This window comes from Molothrus ater, chromosome 5 (genome assembly GCF_012460135.2).
Source record: "Molothrus ater isolate BHLD 08-10-18 breed brown headed cowbird chromosome 5, BPBGC_Mater_1.1, whole genome shotgun sequence".
In the NCBI taxonomy this organism is placed as follows: domain Eukaryota; kingdom Metazoa; phylum Chordata; class Aves; order Passeriformes; family Icteridae; genus Molothrus; species Molothrus ater.
The window spans coordinates 29021458-29046210 of record NC_050482.2 but is presented as its reverse complement, the minus strand read 5'-3'; the positions used below and the strand labels follow the sequence as shown (position 1 = coordinate 29046210).

The window sequence follows — 24753 nt, the reverse complement described above, 5'->3', positions numbered from 1 at the left end:
AGTTTTTATCCAATTTTTCCTTGATTGCTGTGACAGCCCACTCTGCCTGTTCCTGTTTAAAACTTGATAGAAATATCTGTACTTTTCATCTTGAAAGTCAGGTTAGAATGAACAGTATGCTTTGCAGAACATCCTCGGAGTATCAAATGATGTCTTTTCTTGGCTCATACCATCAGCTACAAGATACTTTTGAAGTAGGCGAGTTAGAACAAAATACTGTGTTCAATTTTTATACTTTCACGCAGTGGCTTATCCTGGTTTAAGTAGGACAGAGAGATCCTGAGGATTGTCTGCTCTCTGAAGTGCATTCCACTGGTATGCAGTATGCTGATGTAGAGCAGGCTTGAACTTGGAGAGTTCAGCTGCATAATGTTGTTGGGAGGCTTTTGGCTGGCAAACTTTCCATCAAAAGTCAGATTGAAGGCTAGAAGATATGACCTTGATGTCTATTACAAGTTTTTTCTTGTTTTCTTAGGAATTGAGGAGTGTGGAGGAAACAAGCAATTGAAAATTTTCCTATTCTGACTAACTGAAGATTTGGAACCTATCTTTAAACTTTTCCAAAATGCTTGACTATTTTCAAGCATTCATATATATGACTAGCATTCATATACTTTCACTGTACCGTATAGCTCATATGACACTGCCTAGTAGAAAAAAATTGTGTGAATGAGTAGGGGTTTGAAAAAATGGAAATAGAGTTCCCAACTCTAAAAGCTGAAAAAAGTTGGTTTGGCACATGCTGTGAAAGAAAAGTTATTTGTTATAGCTATCATTGAAATCTGTGGTTAGGGTCATGCACTAGAAATTCTGTAATTGAATAAGAAGGATAAAAGAGAATGTGACAACTCATTCTGTGGCATCTTTTTAGATTAATATTCATCTTATTCATGAAGAACATTATGGAGACTTAATTTTTTTAGGGAAAGCGTGTAGCCTTTTCCTCTACTTAAGGTAGTGGAAATTTACCTCTTGTAAATCTACTTCAAAAAAATCTTTGTGGAGCTGGCTCTGAGTGGAAGAAGTTTCTAGATTGCTGCCAGCTTCTGGGAAGATGACCCTTGCAGTGCAGAACGAATACAATAGGTCAGAAGCAAGCTCCTTCCAGTTTGAAGACAAAACTAGCTGTACCAAGTATTGGCCCTGTTCAGTGCAGCAATGACTATGCTGCTGCATCAGTGTGAACCTCATATTTTGCATGTCTTTTTGCATAGGTGCAAGGTTTCACAGTTTCTGCAGAAAAGGGACAGAGGAGCAGCATGAAGGATCCAATCCTTTGTGGGATCAACATTTGGAAGAGGTCACTTCCCCATGTATCCCAAGGATCTAGGGGTTTAGGAGACTGTAACCACTCCTTTTTCTGTAGGCTCCCAAATACTGCCTCCTCAGAGGATATTGTTAGAGGACATTGAGCTTCCTGACCCCTGCTCATATGTAGCTCATTGTCACCTAGGAAATGTAAATTAGTTGATACCAATATGTTTCTCAAGCAGGGTATTTTCAATGTTGCTGTCACACTGAGCATTGGTGCACCACAGCTTGTGGCATATGGGGAAGAATTCTAATAACAGCGTGCAAGAGGTTGGAGCCTTTTAACTGGTTGTTGGAGAAGTAACATTTGATGGCAGCTTTGAAAACTATCCATGAAGATGAACTTTGTATTTCTAAAGGTCCTGATACAAATAGTTCTTAGAGCAGGCTGTTGTGCACTGTACCAGTTGTCTTCAGGAGACTTGCTGGCCTCATCTGTTAAATGTCATCTGGAAATAGGGCATTCCCTTTAAGGCAATGATTAAATAGGGACACTGCCTCAAGGGGTAGTTTTCTGCACATTTTTACAGTGACTGATAAAACCATATGGGTCATGTGAGTCTATTCTAATTGAATCAGCTTCTATTGGATGATGGAGTTGCTAGAAATGCACTGAATGGATGAATTCCAAGTAAATGATTCATACTGTAAAACAGCTAGGAATATGAAAGCACAAATCAGAGCTGTCTGAAAGTTAGAATTCAAATATACATAGGGTGTGTAGAAATTGCATTGCTACTCTGCTATATGCAGATGGATCTATATCATGTCTTTTCCTACAGACCACTGGCTCCATTGTTGGCACCGTCATAATTATTCACTTGCATTATTTGCTGAGGCAGTGAAATGGCCTGTTACACTCTAGCATATGACAGAAGTAATGGTAATGAGGAAAAATAATTTTGGATAGCAAAGTGTTGAAGATGCATTTAATCATGAACTGCTTCAATGCAGCAATAAAGACTAGTTTCTCACAAGATGGCTTTGTGGGGTGATTAGTGAGGTCATATTCATATGACACAGCAGGCTAAGTGTAGTTTAATCTGATAGTTTTTATTCTATGAATAGCTTAATAGAGTACTGATGACTAAAAGAGAGTGAGCTGATCTGTGTCAGAACCCAAAGACTGCTGTTTCTGGTAGTGATTTAATTTAATTGCTAGCAACTTGTACTTGCATTACAAGAACTTGGCAGTAGGAAATATTTTTTACTTTCCACAGGACTTAAACTGTTAGAAATCAGGAATGGCATCACAACATGAGCTGCTTCCTTCTGTGTAGAACGCAGTTTCCAAGATCCAACTGGCCACAGCATTTGCAATACTACTTAGTATACACATTGTCCCTGATGATTTCCTGTTTGCTTTAAATAATATCAATGAGCTGCTTAATAGTCACTGATGTGAGCCTTTTCTATTAGGAGGTAAGTTGTGGCTTACTGGAACTTGATCTCAAAAACCAGTAATGGAACAAAGGTTTGTGCTGGATTTGTAGTGAAGTTGAAAAAGCAACTTCCTTTGTTATGGAATAGTTTGGCAGAACCTAAAAGCTCTTGTACAAGGTGCTGCAGAAAGAGATTGTGGACTAGATATGATAGTCAATAAAAAGTTACATGTAATTTTAAAAAGCAAATTTTTGCTTTTGTGTCATTTTTTTTTTTTGCTTATGTGTCAAATCTAGAAGAAAAAGTTAAGTTAGTTGAAAAATTGCCTGATAGAAGAAAATAGAGTCTGAAATGCTGTAGCTGCTAGTCTGCAGATATATGGAAGGATATTTTAAAAGCTGTAGTACATTTTGTGTGTACAAATGCTTAACAATTCTCTATTTATTTGGGAATTAGTGTTTTACATTTGACAAAAATCGTCCCTCTACTACTGAAGTTTAAAAAACATTGCATGCTTTTAAGTGTTTACTGTCAAACTAACACTGGAAAATTTCATTGTCCTGAAGCACAAAGAAAGATCAGTAAAAAAGGTAGGGAATTGTTTGCTTGGTTTCTGTGCCAGACTTCATACATTTACACCTTAATGGTACAGATATAAGCATAAACTGGAATAAATGGCCTAAAATGTAACAGTTAAACTTTTCCCTTCTTACTTGGAAGTTTAATAAGACTCTGCCACTCTCTATATGTCAAATTGGTTGTTGATTGCCAGCATTTTTACTTTAGGACATCCACTGAAGTGCCTGAATACATGTATGCATGTCTTGGTTGTAGTTATTTTTTTTTCTGTATTATAAAGAATTCAGGTAACAATTTCTTGACTTCTAGGAAATTCTTTTGCATTTTAAGCCTTGCTAAGATTATGATGCAAAATTTAATTTGGTCCTGTTTATTTTACTTAACACTGACAATACCATTTCAATGTCTATTCAAATGTAGGCCTCAGCCTTCCAACATTTTTTGTGAATTCCTGGTATTGAAAAGAAGAGCAGTCTCTTTGAAGTTAAGCTCTTCAGAGGCAGAAGTTAGCTCAAAGCAGGGAAGAGTCAGATAGCTGTGTATATGCTTAATTTTTAGCTGAATGTTTAGGTGAAGTTGTTTACATTTTTGTCCTTGAAACCAGTTACATTGGGAGGGAAAAGAGACTCTGGAAGAGACATAGATACAAAAATCACTAGTGTTAGTGTACCTGTTTTGCAGAAAGACTTTTTCACTCTGATAAAGAGTGAAGACTTGCCTGAGGAATTGGAAATGTTAATTGCTTGCTTGACACAGTAACTTGTTATCAGTATATGGGGGTGGGAGAAGGGAGGTAACCCTGAAAAAAACACGGCTAAAGGGTGGGAGGAAAGTTTATTGACTTCTTAGTAAGGTTTACTTCAGGGTAACGTGTGACTTGTTGCAGAAACTGAATTTGAAGTATCTTTCTTTCGTTCTGGAGCTATCTAGATGTTCTGCCATCTAAATCTACATCATTGATCCATCATGGCAAGTCACATTCCAAAGCTGCTGGTTGCAAACTGTTCTGTGATATGCTGAGTGAAAAACTGTCTAAGCTGTATTACAAAGTTAGAGTTAGATCTTTGTATAATTAATGTCTTTTTGAAAATGTACAGGAAGCTTCATACTCTAAAATTGCTGCAATATTCAACTATAGATGTGCCCTGTAAACGTTACTGAAATAAATACTGTAAGAATTGCTCAAAACATTCATATCTATGTGAAGGTATTCTAATATGTTACAGGAGTATTCATACCTTAGAAAATCTTCTACTTAAAACCACTTCTTCACATCCGTCAATTTGTTTAAAAAGCTGCTTACTGTACAATCATGCCTCTTGCCATTTGTCTCCCTGTATATGTCTGCTTGCTTTCAAGATTAGGAACAACCTTTTACTTTTTAATTAATTGCTCTAGTTACTGTGTTAAGAGGTATTTGAGAATGTGGCCCTTAGAGAAATGAGGACGTGCTAGAGGAGTTTTTAGCAGAGACTAGCTAGAATATGATGAGGAAGTAGAAAGTATGTGAAGATAAGCTTTTCTTGACATTCCAGTAATGACTGGAAAAATGGAGATTAGAGTATTACTGTGGATATCAGATTTCTATTAGCCTCTTGAGACATTAATATTTAGGATAGATGTGAGTGGAAAATGATCTTCAAATAAATTATAAGATATTTAAAGTCTGTACATTTGTATTGCAAGATGACCCAGTGTAGTAATGAAAGAACAGAGTAGAATTTGAATGATCAACTTTGTTCTCAACAAGATTTTAATGCCCTTAACTGTATTCTGTTTAGACTTTAAAAGACATGTATGAAACAAACATCAGAAAATCAGGATTTTTATCAGGGTTTAGAATGTTTACAAAGCATTTCTGAAATCATTGCTAGATGAGGGAGTTACAAAAGCTGGTGGAGGAAGAATACTAGTATAAGAATCATGCTGGAATTCCATTTAAAAAAATATTAGCTGAGTCAGCTCAGTTAGAAACAAAGGAGCAGATAGAAAGGAGATAGACAAATCTGCAGGGCATGAGTGAGAGAGGGATACAATCATCTCTTCTATCTACAGAAGGCTGCTTTTTAAGCAATTTGCCTTCATAAGTAGTAAATGAAGAGGAAGGTGGGATTCAGGAACACTTTAGTGGTTAGGAGCTGACTGACTTTCTCTAGGCCCAGTGAATAGTTCTAGGTATTTTTTCCTACAAGCTGGTTGAACTTGTTCTTTTATGCTTTGCACAAAGATACTGAATTGGGAATGCTTGATTGATTTTAGAGTTTCTACTACATTAGTCATAACTATGACGAGTGTTCTAGGTTTAATCCATAATGCATCAGCATACCCTGTCTACAATGCAGTTTTTGGAATGATCTCCAAGACTTTCCCAAGGAGGCACCATAGAAAAAGCCATATGTGGAAGCTCTAAAGGCAAAAGCATTTCTTTTTTGTACTGATTCTATTTGTTAGCAGTCAGCTTCATGAGTTTGACCAAAGATGGCATATATAAATAGATTATTTACTACTTGTGAGACCTCTTGACTGCAGCAATTTTGCTAATTCCTGTAAAATCCTGGAGAGTAAAATTCAGGGTGCTAATTGACTAGACTCCAGGTTTCCCAAGAATAAGTCCTGTCATGCCATGCTGGTGGGAGAGAAAGACCCTGATGTTCAGAAACATGCTGAATTCACTGCCTAAGCCCTGTGCAGTGAGGGCCTAAAGGCAGCAAGAAGTTGAGGAAAAGATGTGGGAATTTGCATTTGCTTGGAAACATTTATTCTGTCCTCATGAATCTCCTGAAAGGGAAGAAAACTGTAAATATAAAGATTTCTCATTTTTGAGGAAATGAGTCCATGACCAAGGGTAAGATGAAATCAGTCAGGTTTCTGTTCCAAAAAGTCCATGTCTTCTTGCAGGGAAGATAAGTGTAGATAAATGGTACTGCTTAAGGATTAGGAGTGTCTTTGAATAAAACCTCTTTAAGTCTCTGAAGCCAGATTTGTTTGGTGGTAGGGTTTTTTTTTCTAAGAAATGGAGAAAAGGATGACATTCATTTGCAAAGTTGGAACTTTGAAATGTATATGATACCACATAGAGATTCTACATTAAAAAATGTGAAAACCTATGAAGAAATATCACAGGCTTTGTTTTTCTTGGGAGTTTTTCTGGGAGGGAAAACAAGGTAGGAGATAAGTTACTGCTGATCAATCTTAAACTGTTCTGATGAATAGACAATTCCAGGTATATAGTAGTTACTCCTTCTGTTTGATAGTATCATCCTGATCATAGAGGTCTTTTCCAACCTAAAGAATTCTTTGATTCCATGGTATTACCTCTCCCGTTGAATCCTGGTGTCATCCAAAAGGTAACTGATTAATATTTGGAAGAGAAATTTGAGTCCATGAATCCAGAATAAATCCATACCATCTTGGGCAGCTAGGACATAACATCCTTCTGTAGGAACAGTGTTTCACAGACAATTTCTTCCTGATTTTTAAGATAGGACAAGTTTAATATGAAACCAGGAAGTAAGAGGAATTAAAATTCTATCAGATTTTTGATAGCTAAGTAAAACTGGACTGGGTTATTCTCTAGTTATTGGAGGAAAAGTTGGGCAAGTAAGTTGACCAGAGCCCAGTAGCAGACTTAAATATCAGGCTTAATGTACTGTTTTAAGTTTTTAGATAAATTGTGTGTGTCTCTAGAAAACAGATAATTTGCCACTTGAGTCAGGATAAGCCTCTGGCAAGAGGTATTGGCCTGAATTGAAGCCAGGGGATTGTTGGACTTGAGGAAAGGGAAGGAAAGGATCAGATTAAAATGGAAGCTCTTCCATTTTAAGCAGAATTGAAGGATCCAGGTTTCCTGTTGAAGAACATCTTTCAGCTTGATTGAATGCTGCGGTGACAGCATTTTCTTAATCTAGACCCATTGTGTTTCAATTGGGAAATTGTAATTTTAATATTTCTGCAGTAGTAAAATATACAAAACAGGAGATAGAGCTTCAGGAAAGAGTGTGCCTTTGAATAAGTTGCCCGCTCTTCAGGATGTCTGAAGCCTCTAAGCTGCACATTATAGATGACAATACACTTCCCTCAACAGGTTGGAAAAAGCACTGGGATTTAATTATAACATCTAGATTTCTGTATAGAAAAGTATGGGTTATGTGGACCACTTCAAGTCCAGGATGGCTCCCCCTAAATCAAAGCGAATGTGTTGGCTGCTCTGTTGGACTGTTGGTGTCTCTGTGCTCTCTGCAGCCTCACTTGCTTGGCAGGACTCTGTGCTGCTTGGCAGTCTTATTTGGCTGGCTCTGGCCATTCAGGATTTGTGGCACCAAATGGACAAATCAACTCCCAACTTTACATGCAGGGCTACCTCATGCTAACACAGTACTCTCTTGAGATGTAGGTAGATTTGGGGAGGGTTCATGGAAAAATTATCACAGTTGGCACCATCATGCTCCTTGTTTCCAGACGGTGGCACATGAACCCTAAAGCTGATTGACAGATAAGTAGTTCAGGTCTGTCAGAATTGGAGCTTGTACTCTGAATAGTGCAGAAGACATTAGGTGCTTTGTGGACTTGTAATCGCTGCAGAAGCAGAATTGTGCAAATGTAGTTGTGTTCTATATAAATTAAATTCAGCTAAACACCAAGATGCTTCAGCATTAAGCCAGTTTGGTTGTCTGCATGTTTGATGCACAACTTGGGCAACTGAGAGTTTACTGTACTTTCTGGTGTCTGTGTTGGTCATCAGTATTGTATAGATATTTTTTGTTTACTTTGGTTCTCAAAATGGATCTGCTTTGCTGTGATGAGACCAAGTTACTCACCATATCAAATTAGTCAAAATCCTATTAACGCAGGCTATTGGTGAATAGTAGGTGAGGGAAGTCAAGGAAGCATGTACTGCTGTGAGAGGTCCAAAGTTTTTTATGTGCATCACAGGTATTGTGTTGAGCTCTGGGTAATGGAAATTACTCAGGGCAACAGTTCCAGATATCATGTGGTCTTCTTGAGAATTTTTCATCTCTAGGCATGTAAATTTCTGTGCTACAAAGATTTTTTTTTAAGAATGTCAGCAATGAAAACCAGTTCATCCTTCTCAGTATTAAATATTTTAGAGTGTCAGTACTGAATGAGTTTCTGCATGCAAATGCTAAAGCAAAGACAAGTTTCTGCAGCCTCTGTAAGTATGCTTTCTAAACCAGCAGCTAGATCAAACCTGGTAAGATAAAATGTAGTTACATCCTGCAACAAGAAGACTAGAGTTAAAATGATGATGACATCCTTGTTTTTGAGCATTTATGGGAATTTAGGGGAAGACAAAAACTTTATCCTCATATGTTTGTCTTAATGACTGTTGGCTGTTAAAGGACCAAAAATGTTAATTTTTCTAATTTTTTAAAGGAGACTATGAAGAGCCTATCAAGTAGGACCTTGATATAAAACAGCATTGGAATTAGATAATTAAAAAAAGTGTAATGGATGAGATTGGGATAGAAGTGTAGGTAGAAGTATGGCTGATGTCAACTTAGAAGAAAGGTAACACTGTCTAAAAAGGAAAACTAGATGGAGGAGTGCAGTATTCAGAGATGTGATGTTTAGAGATCTCTTGGAGCTCAGTAAATCAGTTTCTTGATATGGCTACAGTGCTTAAACCATGAAGTTCACCTCTGGAAAGAATTGCTAGCGCTTATCTTCTGTAATAGTCTATGCCTTTCTCTGTGTTCTGCTTTGAATGACTAAAGTGGAATTACTAGGCAAAAATACAAAGCTTTTAGGGGCTGGCTAAATAATAGGTATTGTTTTTATGAATATTTCTGCTTGTAGTTCTGAATTGTTCAGTTGTGGTGGTCCAATAGTGGTCCAGTGATAGAGGCAAAAATGCTTGTAATCTTAATGCAAAAGATTATAGAACTTCTTTCTAAACACCAATTAGCTCAGGTGCTCTTGAATATTCTTAAAGAGCAAATTACCATAAATATAAACAAAAGGCCATGTTAACATCATATCTACTTAATCTGTAGCAGCGTATTGCAAGGAGTCTTTAACTGGCTTCAAAAATGACTAATTTAAAATGTTGTTTTTTGGCAAATCATCAAAATCAATTTCCTGTTACAGGGATAGTTTCTCTTATTTTTATCTTCTCTAAAATAGCCTTTTCTCTATGAATTTATTCATGCTTAAATGACATGATTCAGCTACCACTAAGCAGGAACAATTCTATCAGGTTCAAGCTTCATGAATGTAGTAGAGTTATCTCCTGACACCTGCATGGCTTGTGAAGTGCTTGGTTACAGTTCATTAGCCCCTTTTGAGTACCTGGGGAAAAATTGAGCACTTGAAAGGCATTCCTAGTGTTGAGAGATGAATTACTTTTTTTCCTCAATGTTTTTAATATAGGAACCTTGAATGCCTCATTTAATAAATCAGAACTTGAGAAAGCAGATAAAATTTAGAACAGAGATGTAACTGAGAGCTGTAGAAAAGATTGACAACAAAAATATGGCTCTTTAATGGAAAGAATCTCCTGTCACAGCAATGCCATATATAACTTCTTGATTAACTTTTAGTGCATCTTCCAAAATATGATTTCTCTCTGTTTTTTTGGGTTTTTTTTGTCTTTACTGACTTCTGCTCCTTGTTGCAAAGATTTTTTTTCAGTCCCACTCATTTTATGGTATTAGGAAAAAAGTTCTTAGACAAGGACTTAGAACTAAGCTTAATTTCCCATCTGTACTCTAACAGAAATTATCTAGTTTGCCCTCAGGAACTGAAATGGTTATAAATTCAGATCTTACTTGGCTAAGATTGTTTTTTCCCCTCTCTACCCCTTTCTAACAAGTTTCCATAATCATGGTGTTGCCCATGCTCCTGGGAAACAATTCCTTGTGTGTCAAGTTCACTAGTGTCTTAGTTCATAAGTAACATGTCTGATCATTCTCTCAGGTCACTGTGTAGTAATGATGGGATTGTCACCTGACTGTCATGACAAACTGTATCCCTGTCTCCTGGAGCAATCTTCAATTAAAGGCAGATCATCAGTTTTCTGTATATGTCACAACTGTGTTCCACCAATTATAAGCTTGTGCATCAATTACACCTTGGTGGTTTTGCTCTGTTATGAAATACTGTGAAAAAAGGTTGAAAAAATTCTGAGGCAAGTTTTCTTAAAAATGTCTTATGTACTCTGTTAAGCTGCACATTTGTAGTCTTGGGCCCATTTGAGTTGTTCACTGTGGGCTCAGTACAGTGTGTGCTTTGCAAGGTTCTAGTGCTTTAAACTGGGGAGTTTTCACTAAAGGGATTTGTTCCTGTTCTTCCTCCCTCCAGGAGTCAATGTAGGCTCAGTTCATGAGTGAGTAAGGGGTAGTTTAGTTTTTATCCCAAAGTTCTGTTGTGTTGACAATTTATTAATAGTCATTCTTTAATTTATTTTAATTCATTAAGAACTTACTGTGAAGACTCATGAAATCTCAACTGATTAATATTAACTCTCTTTCCTACACTTTGAGTTCTTGTAATTTGGCTTTCAGTCTGTAACTTGGAACTATTGCAGTCATTACTGAAAATATAACTTGTTAATGCGAGCTGCCTTGATTTCCTGCACTTGTTATTTTTCTCATCTCTTCACCCAAGCAAGAAGTGCCAGTAGTGTGATCCTGTGAGTTGGGATAACTAAGTATGTGTGTAAGCTGATGGCTTCTGTTGCTTTGATAACGGTTTTGTATTTTCAGAGTATCACAGTGCATATAATTTGTGCTTTTTCTATTTTTAAAAGACCTAACATCACAATCCAACTAACAAAACCCAAGAGCTTGGCAGGGTAAGCATTCTTTTGGAGAAGAAATTTACACCTTCAAAGTGTTAATAACAGAAACTTTTTATATATCATGACTTGAAATTTCTTAATTCCGAAACTGCAGAACAAGTAAATACACTTGCAATGTAATGAGTAAAATGTTTCATTTCAAATTAGGATCATTGAATTCCAATACAAAACAGAATAAAAAAATTAATCCACTTCAAAATAATATTTTGGAAAATGTAAAACTAATAAACTGTTGAAATTCTTTTGCCTGCTGTTGCTCTTTTCACACTGGTTTTTAGTTTGGATCAAAACTCAGAAATGAAACCTGCACTGTGTATACTGATGGAATGTGGTCTTATGTTTCTGTTGCCAGCTTCCAAAGTGTATGTGTTCTGACAGCTATAGCCTACATATTAATTAGCAGTGTATATTTTTCCAGTGAACAACATGATAAAAATTACACAAAACAGGATTTATTTATTGCCTCCAATAAATTTGTTTGAGCTGAAAACACTTGAATTTTATTCTATAAGGCCAACAATGGCTTTAGCTCTGATACCTCAAAGGTCAGCTTTTTCCTTTTTGTGATAAGGATTGTCTGCTTCTGTACTGGAGTAGACTCAAACCAGACCATTCCAACATTTGAAGGGGCTGGGAGTGAGTGGTAATGTAATTTCTGGAAGAATTGTCTTTTGGAGCTCACTCTGAGCTCTCTGTCTAGATATGACAGCTGCAAGAAGACGGCTTATTGCAAATATTGTCTCTAAATGCTGTAAAATAAAAAAAAAGAATCTCATTTGTTGATAATGCAAGTAAGTGAAACAAAAGGCTATAATGGGTTTAAATTTTTTATGCTGTCTTAATGAAGTATTAGCAGCAAGATATGTTTAAACAATATTTCTTCTTACAGTGATGGTTAATGTTAATAACTGAAGTGTAGACAGTTTGAGACTTGAAAAGTCTAAGCATTATGCATGTCTATATATATGTGCACACAGGAAACCTCGACCTGTCTCTCAGCTGGTTGCACAACAGGTTCCTCAGCAATTTGTGCCCCCTACACAATCAAAGAAAGAGAAAAAAGACAAAGTAGAAAAGGAAAAAAGTGAAAAGGAAACAACAAGCAAAAAGAACAGTCATAAGAAAACCAGGTAAAAAATTTAGAAACTTTTGCGGTATTCATAAAATGTCATTTATGAACAAAAATAAGAAAGTGTTCTTTGATTTTACTGGTTTCTAAGTGCTGTGGCAAACAGCTAGGCTATATATTGGTGTGAAGTTTTTTGGTTTAGGCTGTCTATAAAATACGAAGAAGACCTGCAGTATGTACTTGTGGCCAGAAGATGGAGATCAGCTGAACAGAGAAAGAAAGAAAGACTTTTTAAGGGTTATTTAGTGTATTGTTTTAAGAATTTATAGAAGTGTTTTTCATACCATACAAAACTGTTGATAGGCAAATTGATGATATTAATATCTGGAAAAAAGAGGGGATGGGAGTGATTAGTTTTCATGCAAAATAGTAGTGGGAGGAGAGAGAACCAGTACCAGACTAGAGATGAGTAGGGAAAATAACTTGGTTATTGATAGCCTTGTAGAACCCTTCAGCTTTGAAGGGCTGAACTAGGACATAAATTAATGTGACAGGATAAGGTATGTCAATTACCTAGTGACAGAACTCTCTATGCCACATCTGGAATGCTGAAGGACTCTTAGAAGTGAAAAAATGAAATATTGCAGTACAGACAAGCAGTTGTAAAAGCCTTGATCTTGCTGTAAGGAAGGAGGGTGCAAACTGCTAAACAAAAGCAGCAGGTTTAATCTCCAATTCATCATAATCTAAGCATAAATTTATTGTGGCAAGAATGCTGTGTCAAAAAAGCTGAAAAGTGTATAAGACATGTAGTCTAAGCAAATGTGGGAGGAACTATTGATTTTTTTCTTTTTTTTTGGAAGCACTCCAAAATAGCCCAGCCAAGAAATATCCTTTGGGATTAGTTATGCAGAGAAGTAGCAGATGCTTCTGTTGTGCCTGAAATAGGATCATTAGGATCAGAACAAGGAAGAGACTGAGTCAGTAGAGAGCAGTCATTAGGAAAGTCATGGTTAGGATTAAGGACACTGAGGTGTTATTTCCTTTCATTTTTCTCTTTTAAATACTCAAATCTACAAGCTTACCTCATGCAGCTGAAGTACTTCAGTTATGAAGCATTTGATGTTAGCGTAGTTAGCTTTAGTTAAGCCAATTATAAATTGAAATATTGAGTAAATTGCAATAATACAGTAAAAATGCAAAAAGTGAGACAGGGAAAGATTAAGGAAATTTGAAAAAGACCTAAAATAAAATCTTGGGCCAAAATACCAGTATGATCTTGCATTAAGAATTGATTCTTTTTTTTTTTTTAATGCTTCAAACAGTTAATTTTTTCCAAGAATTGTTTCACTAGGTACAATAGTAAGTTAAGAATGCCTGATTAGTTTAGGCGGATTTCTTCAGTATTTTTTAAAAAAGGATATCCTTTTCTTTTTGCCTTAAAATGTATATATTATTGCTGGAAACAACTACAAAAATCTTCATGCACACTCAGTATAAGTAATAATCTCCAGGTACACAGCACTTGCACATGTTGATAATTCTGAATTTTTCACTCTATTCCCATGATGCACATCAGCAGATTTTCAATTTTTTCTGAGTTACTTCAGTCATGCTGCTTCAGCCTCAGGGGAGCATGATGTCAAAGCCTATCTCAGTTGTAGTGGAGAAAGACACGAGTTGTTTCAGCTGAAGTGAATGGGAACAAATTCTACTTCAAACAAAGTTGATGATAGGGTAGAGGTTAGAGCTGTGCTGTTATCACACCTGCAAACATGTGGTGTCATTATTTTATTGCAGCTTGAGCCAATGGTAGCTGTGGAGTCAGTAAAATGCACAGATTGTGCTGTTCATAGCTGCTTGTGTAAATTCAGCTGTCTGGTATCAGTTTTTCATGGTGATCATGGGAAAGGACTAAATTGAAAGTATTTTATGCATGTCACCAGCAAAAATATGATGTCAAAACAGGAGTCAAATTATTCTTTAGTTCTTTTTGTTGTGAAAAATTAAACAGTTGAAAGATTGAATGAAGATACTTAGTCTGTCAACACTATGTATCATTCATCTCTGCATACTTTAAAACAGACGATACCAGGAATAACAGTTATACTGTGAACACAAAGTCCAATTCAAATTGTATACTAGAGGTCCTAGTGAGGTTTTGAAATAAGGTAACACCTGCTGCAAGTTAACACTGTCTGTGCTGTTGAATTCAAAAGACAGACACCAACATCTTCATTACTGAACCTAATTTTCTACTTAGAATTGTTGCTTCAGGCTGCTGCAGGGATGGATGTTTCCCTGGATCAAATTTATAACTTTGCACAGTCACAATAAAGAAAGAATTGGGTTTTAAAAGTAAAAACCTTCACAGATTGCTGGATAGTGACATTATTAAAAATGTCAAGTTATAAATAGTTTTACGAGATGGTAATGTGTTATATTCAACTATTTCAATGTAAAACATACTAGGAAACACTCCACTGTTAACACTTCTGGTACTTTGTTTTCCTACATATTACATGTTGCAAAAAGAAGTCTTATATACACATTTGTTCTCCTGAGCTCCTAAAAAGTAAGAGGGAGACAAGATAATAAGATGGTATGTGTACTTTTAATATGATTATTTCCTTTATTTAGGCCAAGGTTGAAAAATGTGGATCGAAGTAGTGCTCAGCATTTGGAAGTTACCGTTGGAGATCTGACAGTCATTATTACAGACTTTAAGGAGAAAACTAAGTCACCACCTGCTTCCAGTGCTGCTTCTGCAGATCAACACAGTCAGAGTGGTTCTAGCTCTGACAACACAGAGAGGGGAATGTCCAGGTCATCTTCACCCAGAGGAGAAGCGTCGTCACTGAACGGGGAATCTCATTAAAGTTTATTTCCTCCAATTTCATTAGTGTCTTCAAAACATGCAAATACGTAAGTTCTGTCACCACATTTTCATGACAAATTAGTCATGCATAATTGATATGTTGACTGGAACATAATGCAGTTTAAAAAAAAGAAAGAAAAAAAGTGCAGTGATAGTAACAACATGAAGCTGAGTCAGGGGAGGTTTAGGTTAGATACCACGAAAGGTTTCTCACCCAGAGGGTGGCTGGGCACTGGAACAGGCTCCCCAGGGAAATGGTCACAGCACCAGCCTGACAGAGTTCAAGAAGAGTTTGGACAACACTCTCAGGCACATGGTGTGACTCTTGGGGCTGTCTTGTGCAGGGCCAGAATTTGGACTCGATGATCCTTTTTGGTCCCTTCCAACTCAGCTTAGTTTGTGATTCTATAGTAATTTAAATGCTATCAACGAATGCTTATGAAGCATCTTCAGACCAACTTTTTAATCTACATGTGTAAGGGTGCCATGAAAATGTGGTTTGAATGTTCATTATGCAGTGTTATCGGTATGTCCATTTTCACTTTTAGTTTAGTGAATTCTAACACAACTCTTGGAATCTCTACTATTGGCATGTACTGAATTTAAATTTTTATAACATAGTTCAAGCTGCCTAAATATGTATTATTTGAGAATTGTGAAACATAGTTATATGTATGCAAGTCAAAGATCAACTTAATCAATTATTGCTGCAACAGAATTTTCATAATAATTATCTTCTTAAAAACACCTGCTGGTACTTGGTGTGGTTAAATAGGAAAAATGTTATTAAAGAAAACATTTGTATGGATTTTTGCCAATGTTTGACACATTTTACTAGATTACTGTTACTGAATTATGTTGATGGTTTTACCAATATTTTTTGACACTTAAAACACTTATTGTAATGTTTACAAGCAAAATAGAAAACACATTCTAAGCATTGATTAGTTAACCTTTCAATTCAGGTGAAGTACTGCATTGTCGCTGTACACTGGTATTTTGTGTTGTGTAACAAATATTGAACCTCAGATGGTGATGCATTTGGCAAAAACTATTTGGAAATATGAAAGTTTGGAAAAGCTTTAAAAAGAACAGATCTGCAGTTCTCATTTCTGCTTAGTGCTGTTTCCTTGCCCAGATTTTTCTAGTGTCACATAGTCACTTATCATTTAGTACAGGAATATCAGATGTTGCACAAGAAAAAGGAAATAATAATTCTATTATTTTTTTGTTCCTGAATAAATTTCTTTAATATTGAATTGGCCTGTTAGAATATATTATGTCATAAATCATTGGAAAAAGACTCAGTCTCCTACTTTATGGCATAAGCTGTCAACATTCACGCACTTAGCAATATACTGATAAAGAGCAAAACTATTTACAATACCACCTGGTATTATGTAAAATTACCAATAAAATATTTTTGTGAATACAGATTTTGCATTTTTGTTTACAACCAATAAGTGTTTTCATACATACATACATACAATTCATGTATAGATTTTAAATTATATAATCTGGTTCAGTACAAAAGTTCATTTAGCTCCTTTTAGTGAGGTAGGGCACTTACACTCCCGTGAGCCTTTTCTTTTTCATTCAAAGTAAATATATTTTTAAGCCTATGTGAAAGTTGGATGGACCTTCTTGGTAGTGAATCCAGCCCCAAATAATTACCTACATATGATATGTCTTCTTAACGGCTTAAAATAATTTTTGTAGCCCCTGACAATTGTGATGTTTGGTGGTTTCTTGTAGTAATGTATTTTTCTGTTTTTAATGCAGTACTTCTACAGGCACAATGGTACTGTTCTATTTTGTAAGATGCTAGTTGTGAAATACAGTTAGTTGCATAAAATGAGAGTCTGATGTGATATCTGAGAACATACATACCTCATTCCTTGGTGTTGCTGTTTAAACTTTTTAGACATCAAATGTTAATTATAGGCTGTTTCAGATGGTTAACTACTGACCTGTTTATTATGTATTCTGCTTTATCTTACTAAAAATAGGATGTCTGTTCATTGCTGTTACCTGGCCAAATTTAGTATCTGTAAAACATGCTTTTTAAGGTTCTTAAATGTTTTTTGGGGCCGGGCTAGTGTTCAGAATAGCATACACTAGTTTTTAAAAGAAAAAATACATGCTTTGCATCTTTATTTTTTTATATTTTATTTTTAGGTGGGACTATTTGCAGAATATACTGATGTAATGGATTACAAAAGAGCTGAAACTGTTTAAGCAGTTTAAGGATAGTAAATCTCATTGCAAGAAGTTTTATGAAATGTGTTTCTAATTTGAAATGTAATGAATTCTAACACATTTCAGAATTCTTTGCAAAGAAATAGTAATCTATTACCAGTATTTCACTAAATGGGAAATGTATTTTTATTTAAGTTTATGTGAATAAACCACCCAGCACTGCCAACAAAAGGACTCTATCTTCAGAATTAAGTAGCTATTTGGTTTGAAGGGAAGGATGGAGTGGATTTTACTATGATTCAACTGTCTCTAGAGAATAATCTCAACAATGTGTTACAAGTATGGTTATCAAAAATAATGTAGAAAGTCTCCATGTTCATTATGGAACAAGACATTGAAGAGCAATTTCTACAACAGGTGCTACAGAAGTCAGCTAGGTTCTTAAAAGCTGTGGTGGTTTTAACTGAACAATTAGGTTGCCAGAGTTTTATTGCAATGATGCTTGTTTTAGCATTAAGCAAAGTTGAATTTTTTGCCTGTTGGTGATTAAAAGAATGTGACAATACTGACAGCAGAGTAGACAAATTCTAAGCAAAATACTGCATTTGAGTCTGTTCATAATATAATTTAAATGAACTTCACTTTCATAATTTCTAAATAATTTTGACTTGTAGTAATCCTAAATCCTTTTTTCTAACTGTAAATATATTTAAAAGCATCTTTACTCCATTTATAAAAAGTGAAAATTTAATGTTGTAATGTGTTCTGATTAGGTATTTTTCTCTGTGATTGCTCTTTGCATAAGAACTGTTATTTGTTAAATCTATATATGCATCAGTCTTCAACAGCCATACATCCTGGGATGTTCATGAAATGGTGGCCCCACAAGGACAAGTGTGATAGTGTTCCATGTAAATGAGTTCCTTTATGTGCTGATTGATTGTCTGGTTTCAGAAAGGAAAAGGGGGGAGAAATGGGGGAAAATAAGTATAAATAGTTCATTGATAAAGTGTACAGTAATTCAGTCTCTTATCTTCCTAACTTTGCTATTAATTATCCGTGGTGTAAGAAAAAGAACAATTATACAGTTGACTGATCTCTTTTTTTCATGAATTTAAATCTACGTATTGGAGATAAAAATTCTTCTACTCAGTAGCAGGTCGAATTATACCATATAAAATCTTCATTCCAACAAAGGAGGTAGTAATAAATAAATTACATTTCAAAATTTAATAATCTTGCTATTAAGAGTCAATAATTAAGAATATGACTGAAGTTTTAACCTATTATGTGTTTATCTAGATATTTATGTTTTGGGGCATAGATTGTAAAATCTCAAAAATAGTTTGATTTTATAATTTGTGCACTTTACATTTTTTTAATATTATGAATAGCACATTTTAAGTAGCCATGTGAGTCAGTACTTTCTATAATTTGTTCAATTGGTTCACTGTAGTGTTTAGGCAGGTCTTCTAAACTTCAGATGTTGCATCTTAAATTCTTTACTTTTTTCTTCTCTTGTCTCAGAAGCGTGACAGTTTCCTATGTTTTGCTGATTGATTTTACTTTGTTAACAGGACTGATTTGCCATGAAACTGTCTATTGTGTAATTTTTATCCAGGGTTCTTTAACTGTATCTGTTCGGGGTTTTTTTTCTGTAACATGCCTTTATTTGGCTCTTCTCCCTCCTAGGGAGTATGGGTATAATTCATTCAAAATCAGAAACTGTAGGGAAATAGAAAGGCATTTACATTTAATTTCTCCAAAGGTAACAGCAGGTGCTATACTTACAGTAAATTTAGCCTGTGCTTACTCAGGAATAAGATAGAAAAGATAAAAAGTTAATGCTGGTTTTGGCTAGTGGATCAGTCAGTCAAATATGGCATTTTGAAAATGCATACTTCTATCTCAATGTTAAGATTTGGGTGTGCTGGAAATACAGCTTGAGCTTTCAGAGGTTTTCTTAACCTGAAATCATGCCCCAGCTTATGTCAGAGTAGTCTCAGTTTGAAAGGTTATAACTTCAAACTAGCAAAAACTGTACATAAACTGTACAAACTGTAAAATCAGTCAAACTGTAGAAGCTCAGATGGTTTTCTTTTGTACTGTTAAAGTTTTAAAACGAGGAGAAACTGTTAAAAGAGACTTAGGAGACTTTTCTAAGACCACAATCATATTGAGCTTCGCTTGACATCTAAAGAACCTGTGTTTTAACAAGAATTAACTGGATTTAACCACTAATTAAACTTTGAAAATTACTTCACAAGTTAATTACAAATCAGTGCTCTATAGAATGTCTAGAATGGAGTAAATGGTACAACAGCAATGGAAAACTGCATGCTTGCTGGAAAATACTATTATCCACCAGCAAGTCATGTTTACATGACTTTCCTAAGACATTATGCCGAAAGATTGTGATACGTCTGTGAACAAGGCTTAAACTGTACCATGAGATGCAAACAGTGAGAAAAAATGCAGTGAAAAACAAATTTGTTTCAGAACCTAGAATCTATGTAATGCAGGAGCTTATTACAGCCTCTCTTTAACTGTGTTGGTAATAAAAACAAACTACCACTGAATCACTCTGATGTATTCAATCCTAATCTTGCCCCTTTTATTATGGGAGACAATTAAAAGTCATCAGAATGAACTTGCTGTGCCTGCTAATGGCAGATTTTAAAAGCAGACAGTTTAATAGGCACAGGAAGTTTTAGGTGTACTTTTAAGAAGTTAAACATGGAAGATAAAAGGCAAAAGCATATTCCATAGCTCTTAATGATTATTATTAAGAATAATTACAAGAGATTGCTGTCCCATTTGGGGTTTTCTAAAAGACAAAATTGTAACCTTATCTAATTGCTCTTTGTCCCATATGCTTAAAAAGAAAATTGCCACCAAAAATATTGTTCAGTAACAATATTCTAAAAAGTAGTTCTAAAATTTTAATTATTTTCTAGAAAGTATGGCATATCTTGGCAGATGGAGGACTATTTGAGCAGGACTATGTTTTCAGGATCTAGGCCACCTGGAAAAGTGTAGTCTTTGGTTACACTGTTTCCTGTCATGGTTTAACCCCAGCTGGCAAGTAGGTACCTGACAGCCTTGTGTGCATTCTCCCTCTCTGCACTGAGGGAGAGAATTCAAAGACTAAATCAGAAAACTCATGGGTTGGGATAAGGACCCAATTTAACAGGAAAAGCAAAAGCTGCACCTGTAAGCAAAGCAAAACATTCACCACTTCCCATGAGCAGGCAGGTGTTCAGCCATCCCCAGGAAAGCAGAGCTCCATCACAGGTAACAGTGACTGGAGTAGACAAACACCATCCCTCCAAACATTCTCCTCTCCCTTCTCCTTCCCTTGGCTCTATGTGCTGAGCACAGCACCACATGGTCTGGGACATCCCTGTGGGCAGCTGGGGTCACAATTCCTTGTGCACCCCCTGCCTCCTCACTGGTGTGACAGTAGAAGCAGAAAAGGCCTTGACTCTGTGTAACCTCTGCTCAGCAACAGCTGAACTATCTCTGTGTTATCAACAGTGTTTCCAGCACAAATCTAAAACATAGCCCCATGCCAGCTACTGTGAAGAAAATTAACTATCCTAGCCAAAACCAGCACATCTGTGTATAAATAATGATCTTGGTTAAAGCAAAGTGAACATGCTTCCTCAGGCTTTTAATACATGTAGCTGTAGACCAATGGAGCTCTAATTTACAGTGAAGTTACTGAGAAGATAGCTGAGGAAAGGAGACTATTAATGTATTTTTTTGATAACTTGCTAACCACATGCATGTAATTTTCCTCTTCTGTATGAAGAAGCAAAAGGATGCAGAAAAAGGAACGAAATGTGACCAAGGCAAATGAAATGTGGCTCATTACCTCTTCCCAAGATCATTAGATTCTACAAACTGCAAATTCTGTTTGGTTCACAGACAGTCCCAGGTATTTGTCACCAAAGAAGGATGGAGTTGTTCAATCACTTTTCATCTGTTAAGACAAGTGAGGGGTAAGGCCAGTTCTACTTTCTGAATACCCACTTGTGAACACGGAGATCTAATTTGCCATTTAGATGCATCTAATATATAGCTGTCATCCATGAATAATCTATTTCAAGCTGATTCTTCTTTGCACAGAATAAATAAAAATACTTCAATGTCAAGCCCTGTTCCTGATGGCACAGATCTCTGAGCAGGAAAGTCTGGCATCTGACTGATCATCGTTCTGTAACAGCCTTCAGCTATGAATTTATCTAGGCAAGGGAAATCTCTTCAGGTTACATGTATTATCATTACTCCCACCTCTGAAGGAAACACATTCTGATTCCTGATACCTTCTTCTCTTTTCTTTTATTTCTCTTAAGCACATTTATAGTGTAAGTGGATGCAGTGAGTTTGAAATAATTTATTATGCCTGCTTTTTAAGTGGGGAATTTGACTGCTGTTCCCAGTTCTTGAACTATATTTTGGTTTCTTTAAGATCAGCATAGTCATACAGAATAATGGTATGTGGGAGCTTAGAGGTCAGTATCAATTTTGTCACTGTTGCTTTTGTTTCTATATAATTGACTACCTGAAGAGATTCTTGCTGAGCAAACTTAGTTACACTGATTCTGTACCATTCAAGCACTCTGTCTGAGGTACCTGGCATTCTATGATGCCAATTATCTGCATTTCTGCAAATGGTATTATTCTATGCTGGGAGGCTTCCAAATGTGGCAAAATAAGCAAAATTCTTTCCAGCTGATGGAGGCAAATGTTGTCAAGTAAAATGCTTTTAGTCCCCACTGGAGAAGGAGATCTGAGGAGCATGCGCAGATACTGAGTGCTTTCTTTGCTTTCCTACAGAAATTCCAAGTAGGAAGCTTCTGTTTCTAAAATGTCAAACACCTTCAAAAACCCTCAGTCCAACAAAATAAAACAGAGTAATAAGGAGGGGGAAAAGAAGAACAAAGAAAATGTATTCTCAGAATAATCGCTAGAAGAACCATATAATGGCTTCTTTGTCTTTTTTGTCTGTTTAGTGTTCCTTTCTCTGTGTAGTGTATTGGAAGTAGGCAACACACACTTCTTAGAGGTGTGTCTTGCTTTATAATTCTTGATGGCTGTTGGTTGAATGACATTTGGCCTAAAGAAGTAGGGTTTTGTGAATTAAAAAGTAAATACCATGAATATTTCACTCTTGCATACAAGTTATTTATTGAAAGGGTGGAAGCTTAGATGAAAGAGTTAGGAACAAAATTAATTCCTCTCATACAATTAGCTACTACACAATTTAAAGGGTCTAATTCCTGGACTGCTAAGAAAAGGATAGCTTTATGTTGCAAGGGTGATATGAACCTAGACTAGAATGGATGTGGCTTCTGAAGAGTTTTGTGGCCAGTAATTCATATGGCTGTTTTCAGTGATTATTCCACACCTTAACCTGTTAATCTTGAAGCATTGTTAGAGCATCCTCACAAACAAATCAAAACTACCAACAGTACTGTCAGATGCTCTTAAAATTTACTAAGTGCCTTACACAGAGCATCACTGAGGCAATGATTCAATTGCATGAAGTTTGATAAAAGATTTACTCCTGTAGTTGAAATCAGAGGTTGTTGGTTGTAACCAAGGTTATGTTCCTGGTTATACACATTAGAATCTTACATTTTATTGCTGATATGAGTACCTAATGAAAAACAGTCCAGAAATTTTTAGGCTTTCAATTTGTAAAACACCCATTGTTTGGAGGAGATTTTTTCTTCTAGCCAATTGTGATGGTCTAATGGAATATCACAGAAGTGAATAAAACTTGTATTTCTGGATGCTTTCACATTTCTCAGTTTCTCAGTCAAGGACAGTATTACCTTTCTTGGGAAGGGGGTACCTAAGTTGGTTTTGTTCATAGGCATTATGTTTATCCAACTAGTTTTTTAAGGATTTTATTATTAGAAAAAGGGCTTGTTATTTTGAAAACAAAAATCTTACCTGCCAGGTGTCTTCCCCAAAATGAGTAAGTGCCTTTTCTGTTCTGACTCTTAGAAGTATTTACTTTGACAAGATTGAATCTGAATGTCCTGGATGAACCAACTATTAAGTACCAAGTGTTACCAATGGCTTGAAATCCTTTCACTGAAACAACAAGAGACAGATTGTAAGCCACTTGAATTGTTTTGAGAACTGATGTTATCAGAAGTTTTATAACTGCTATGAGTAGTATACTTCTAAGAAATGTAACTTTTCAGGAACTTGATATTGATAGGAAATAAATATTTATTAGAAGGAGTATATTAAATAAATATTTATTTACCAATTTGAGTAAGAGAAAATGTTACACCATGGGGGCAACAGTCTTGCTGTTAGCAGTCCTGACTACTTAATGGAAAGTAAAACTGAGGCCCTGGACTCGAACTATAAAAAAAAGGGTAGTATTTGGTGAGAGATTGGGACTGTGAATCTTGTGTCCACATTCTAATAAAGTAATTTTTCCTACCTTAAGTTTTTACTAATTGTCAAGCAGAAAAGAAAGCATGAGCAGATATCAGTAAGAGGCCCTCTGGTTTAATTGGTGCTGCTTCCTATCTCTAGTGGATTTTTTTTAATTTTTTTTTAAACTTTGCTCAGGACTGGTACAGCTGAAAGTATATTTTCCCTTCATTCTTAAGCCTAGACTTTGAATGGAGTTTCTCTGAGACACTTTTGTAGTGAAATCGTATTCCCTACAAACATTGAAGACAAAAATAAACGTCTCTGTGAATGAAAGATCTTGTGTGGTTGTAATTTTTTAATATACACAAATTTAATTAAAAAAATCTAAAGGTACTCTAAGAAAAGCATAGTATATTGGTCTACTTAAAAGGTCTCTGTAACACTCAGAAAGTACAGTTTGCATCATGAGATGCTACAAATTTTCTGTCTGATAAACTATGTTCAATTCTATCATAGCACTCCTTTAAAGATGACCATACATTAACCCATTGGGATACTGCCTCCAACTGACCTCTTCCTGACCTCAGTTCAAAGACTATTTTAAACAATTTAAAATTCTGAAAGCTCGCCAGGAAATCTGAGGGGAAGTGTCTGGAAAGAAAGAAACAGAAGGAATCACAGTGCAAAGACTTTTTTTTTACTATGATAAATAGTACACAATTAATGATAATGGAATTGTTTAAAAACTTACATCCCTATAGTTATTTCACACTGATGACATTGTTGGTTTCAGAGGAGCATAAACAGATGTTTTTGATGCCTAGAATAGTGACACACATTAAAATGCCTTTCCCAGGAATAAATTAATACTTCTTGCCTGGGAACAATTTGACAAGGAAATATTTTTGATGAAAACTAATGTGAGTGGACTACAATCTTGACTGGCATTGGTGATGCTTAGGGTGTGTTATGATAAAATGGTAAATAAAATTATTAAGACGTTCAGAACCCCTCTCTGAATGTATTATTTGTACTGTCTAGGAGAAAGTGCAAGAAGTACAAGTGGGGAATTTGGAGATAAACAGCAGACTTTGGGAATTTGATCTCAAA

At 35.7% G+C, this 24753-nt stretch overlaps 1 protein-coding gene across 1 annotated transcript in view; it reads left to right on the top strand.

Annotated features, from left to right (window-relative positions):
- The window catches only part of YAF2 (YY1 associated factor 2), a 31736-nt gene extending 7760 nt beyond the window's left edge, over window positions 1-23976 (top strand). Inside the window, exons 3-4 of the mRNA XM_036401724.2 lie at window positions 12070-12222; window positions 14802-23976. Coding sequence (XP_036257617.1) covers window positions 12070-12222; window positions 14802-15039 — 391 coding nt within the window. The 3' untranslated portion in view covers window positions 15040-23976. The remainder of the gene's footprint in view (window positions 1-12069; window positions 12223-14801) is intronic.
- The last annotated feature ends 777 nt before the right edge of the window (window positions 23977-24753 follow it).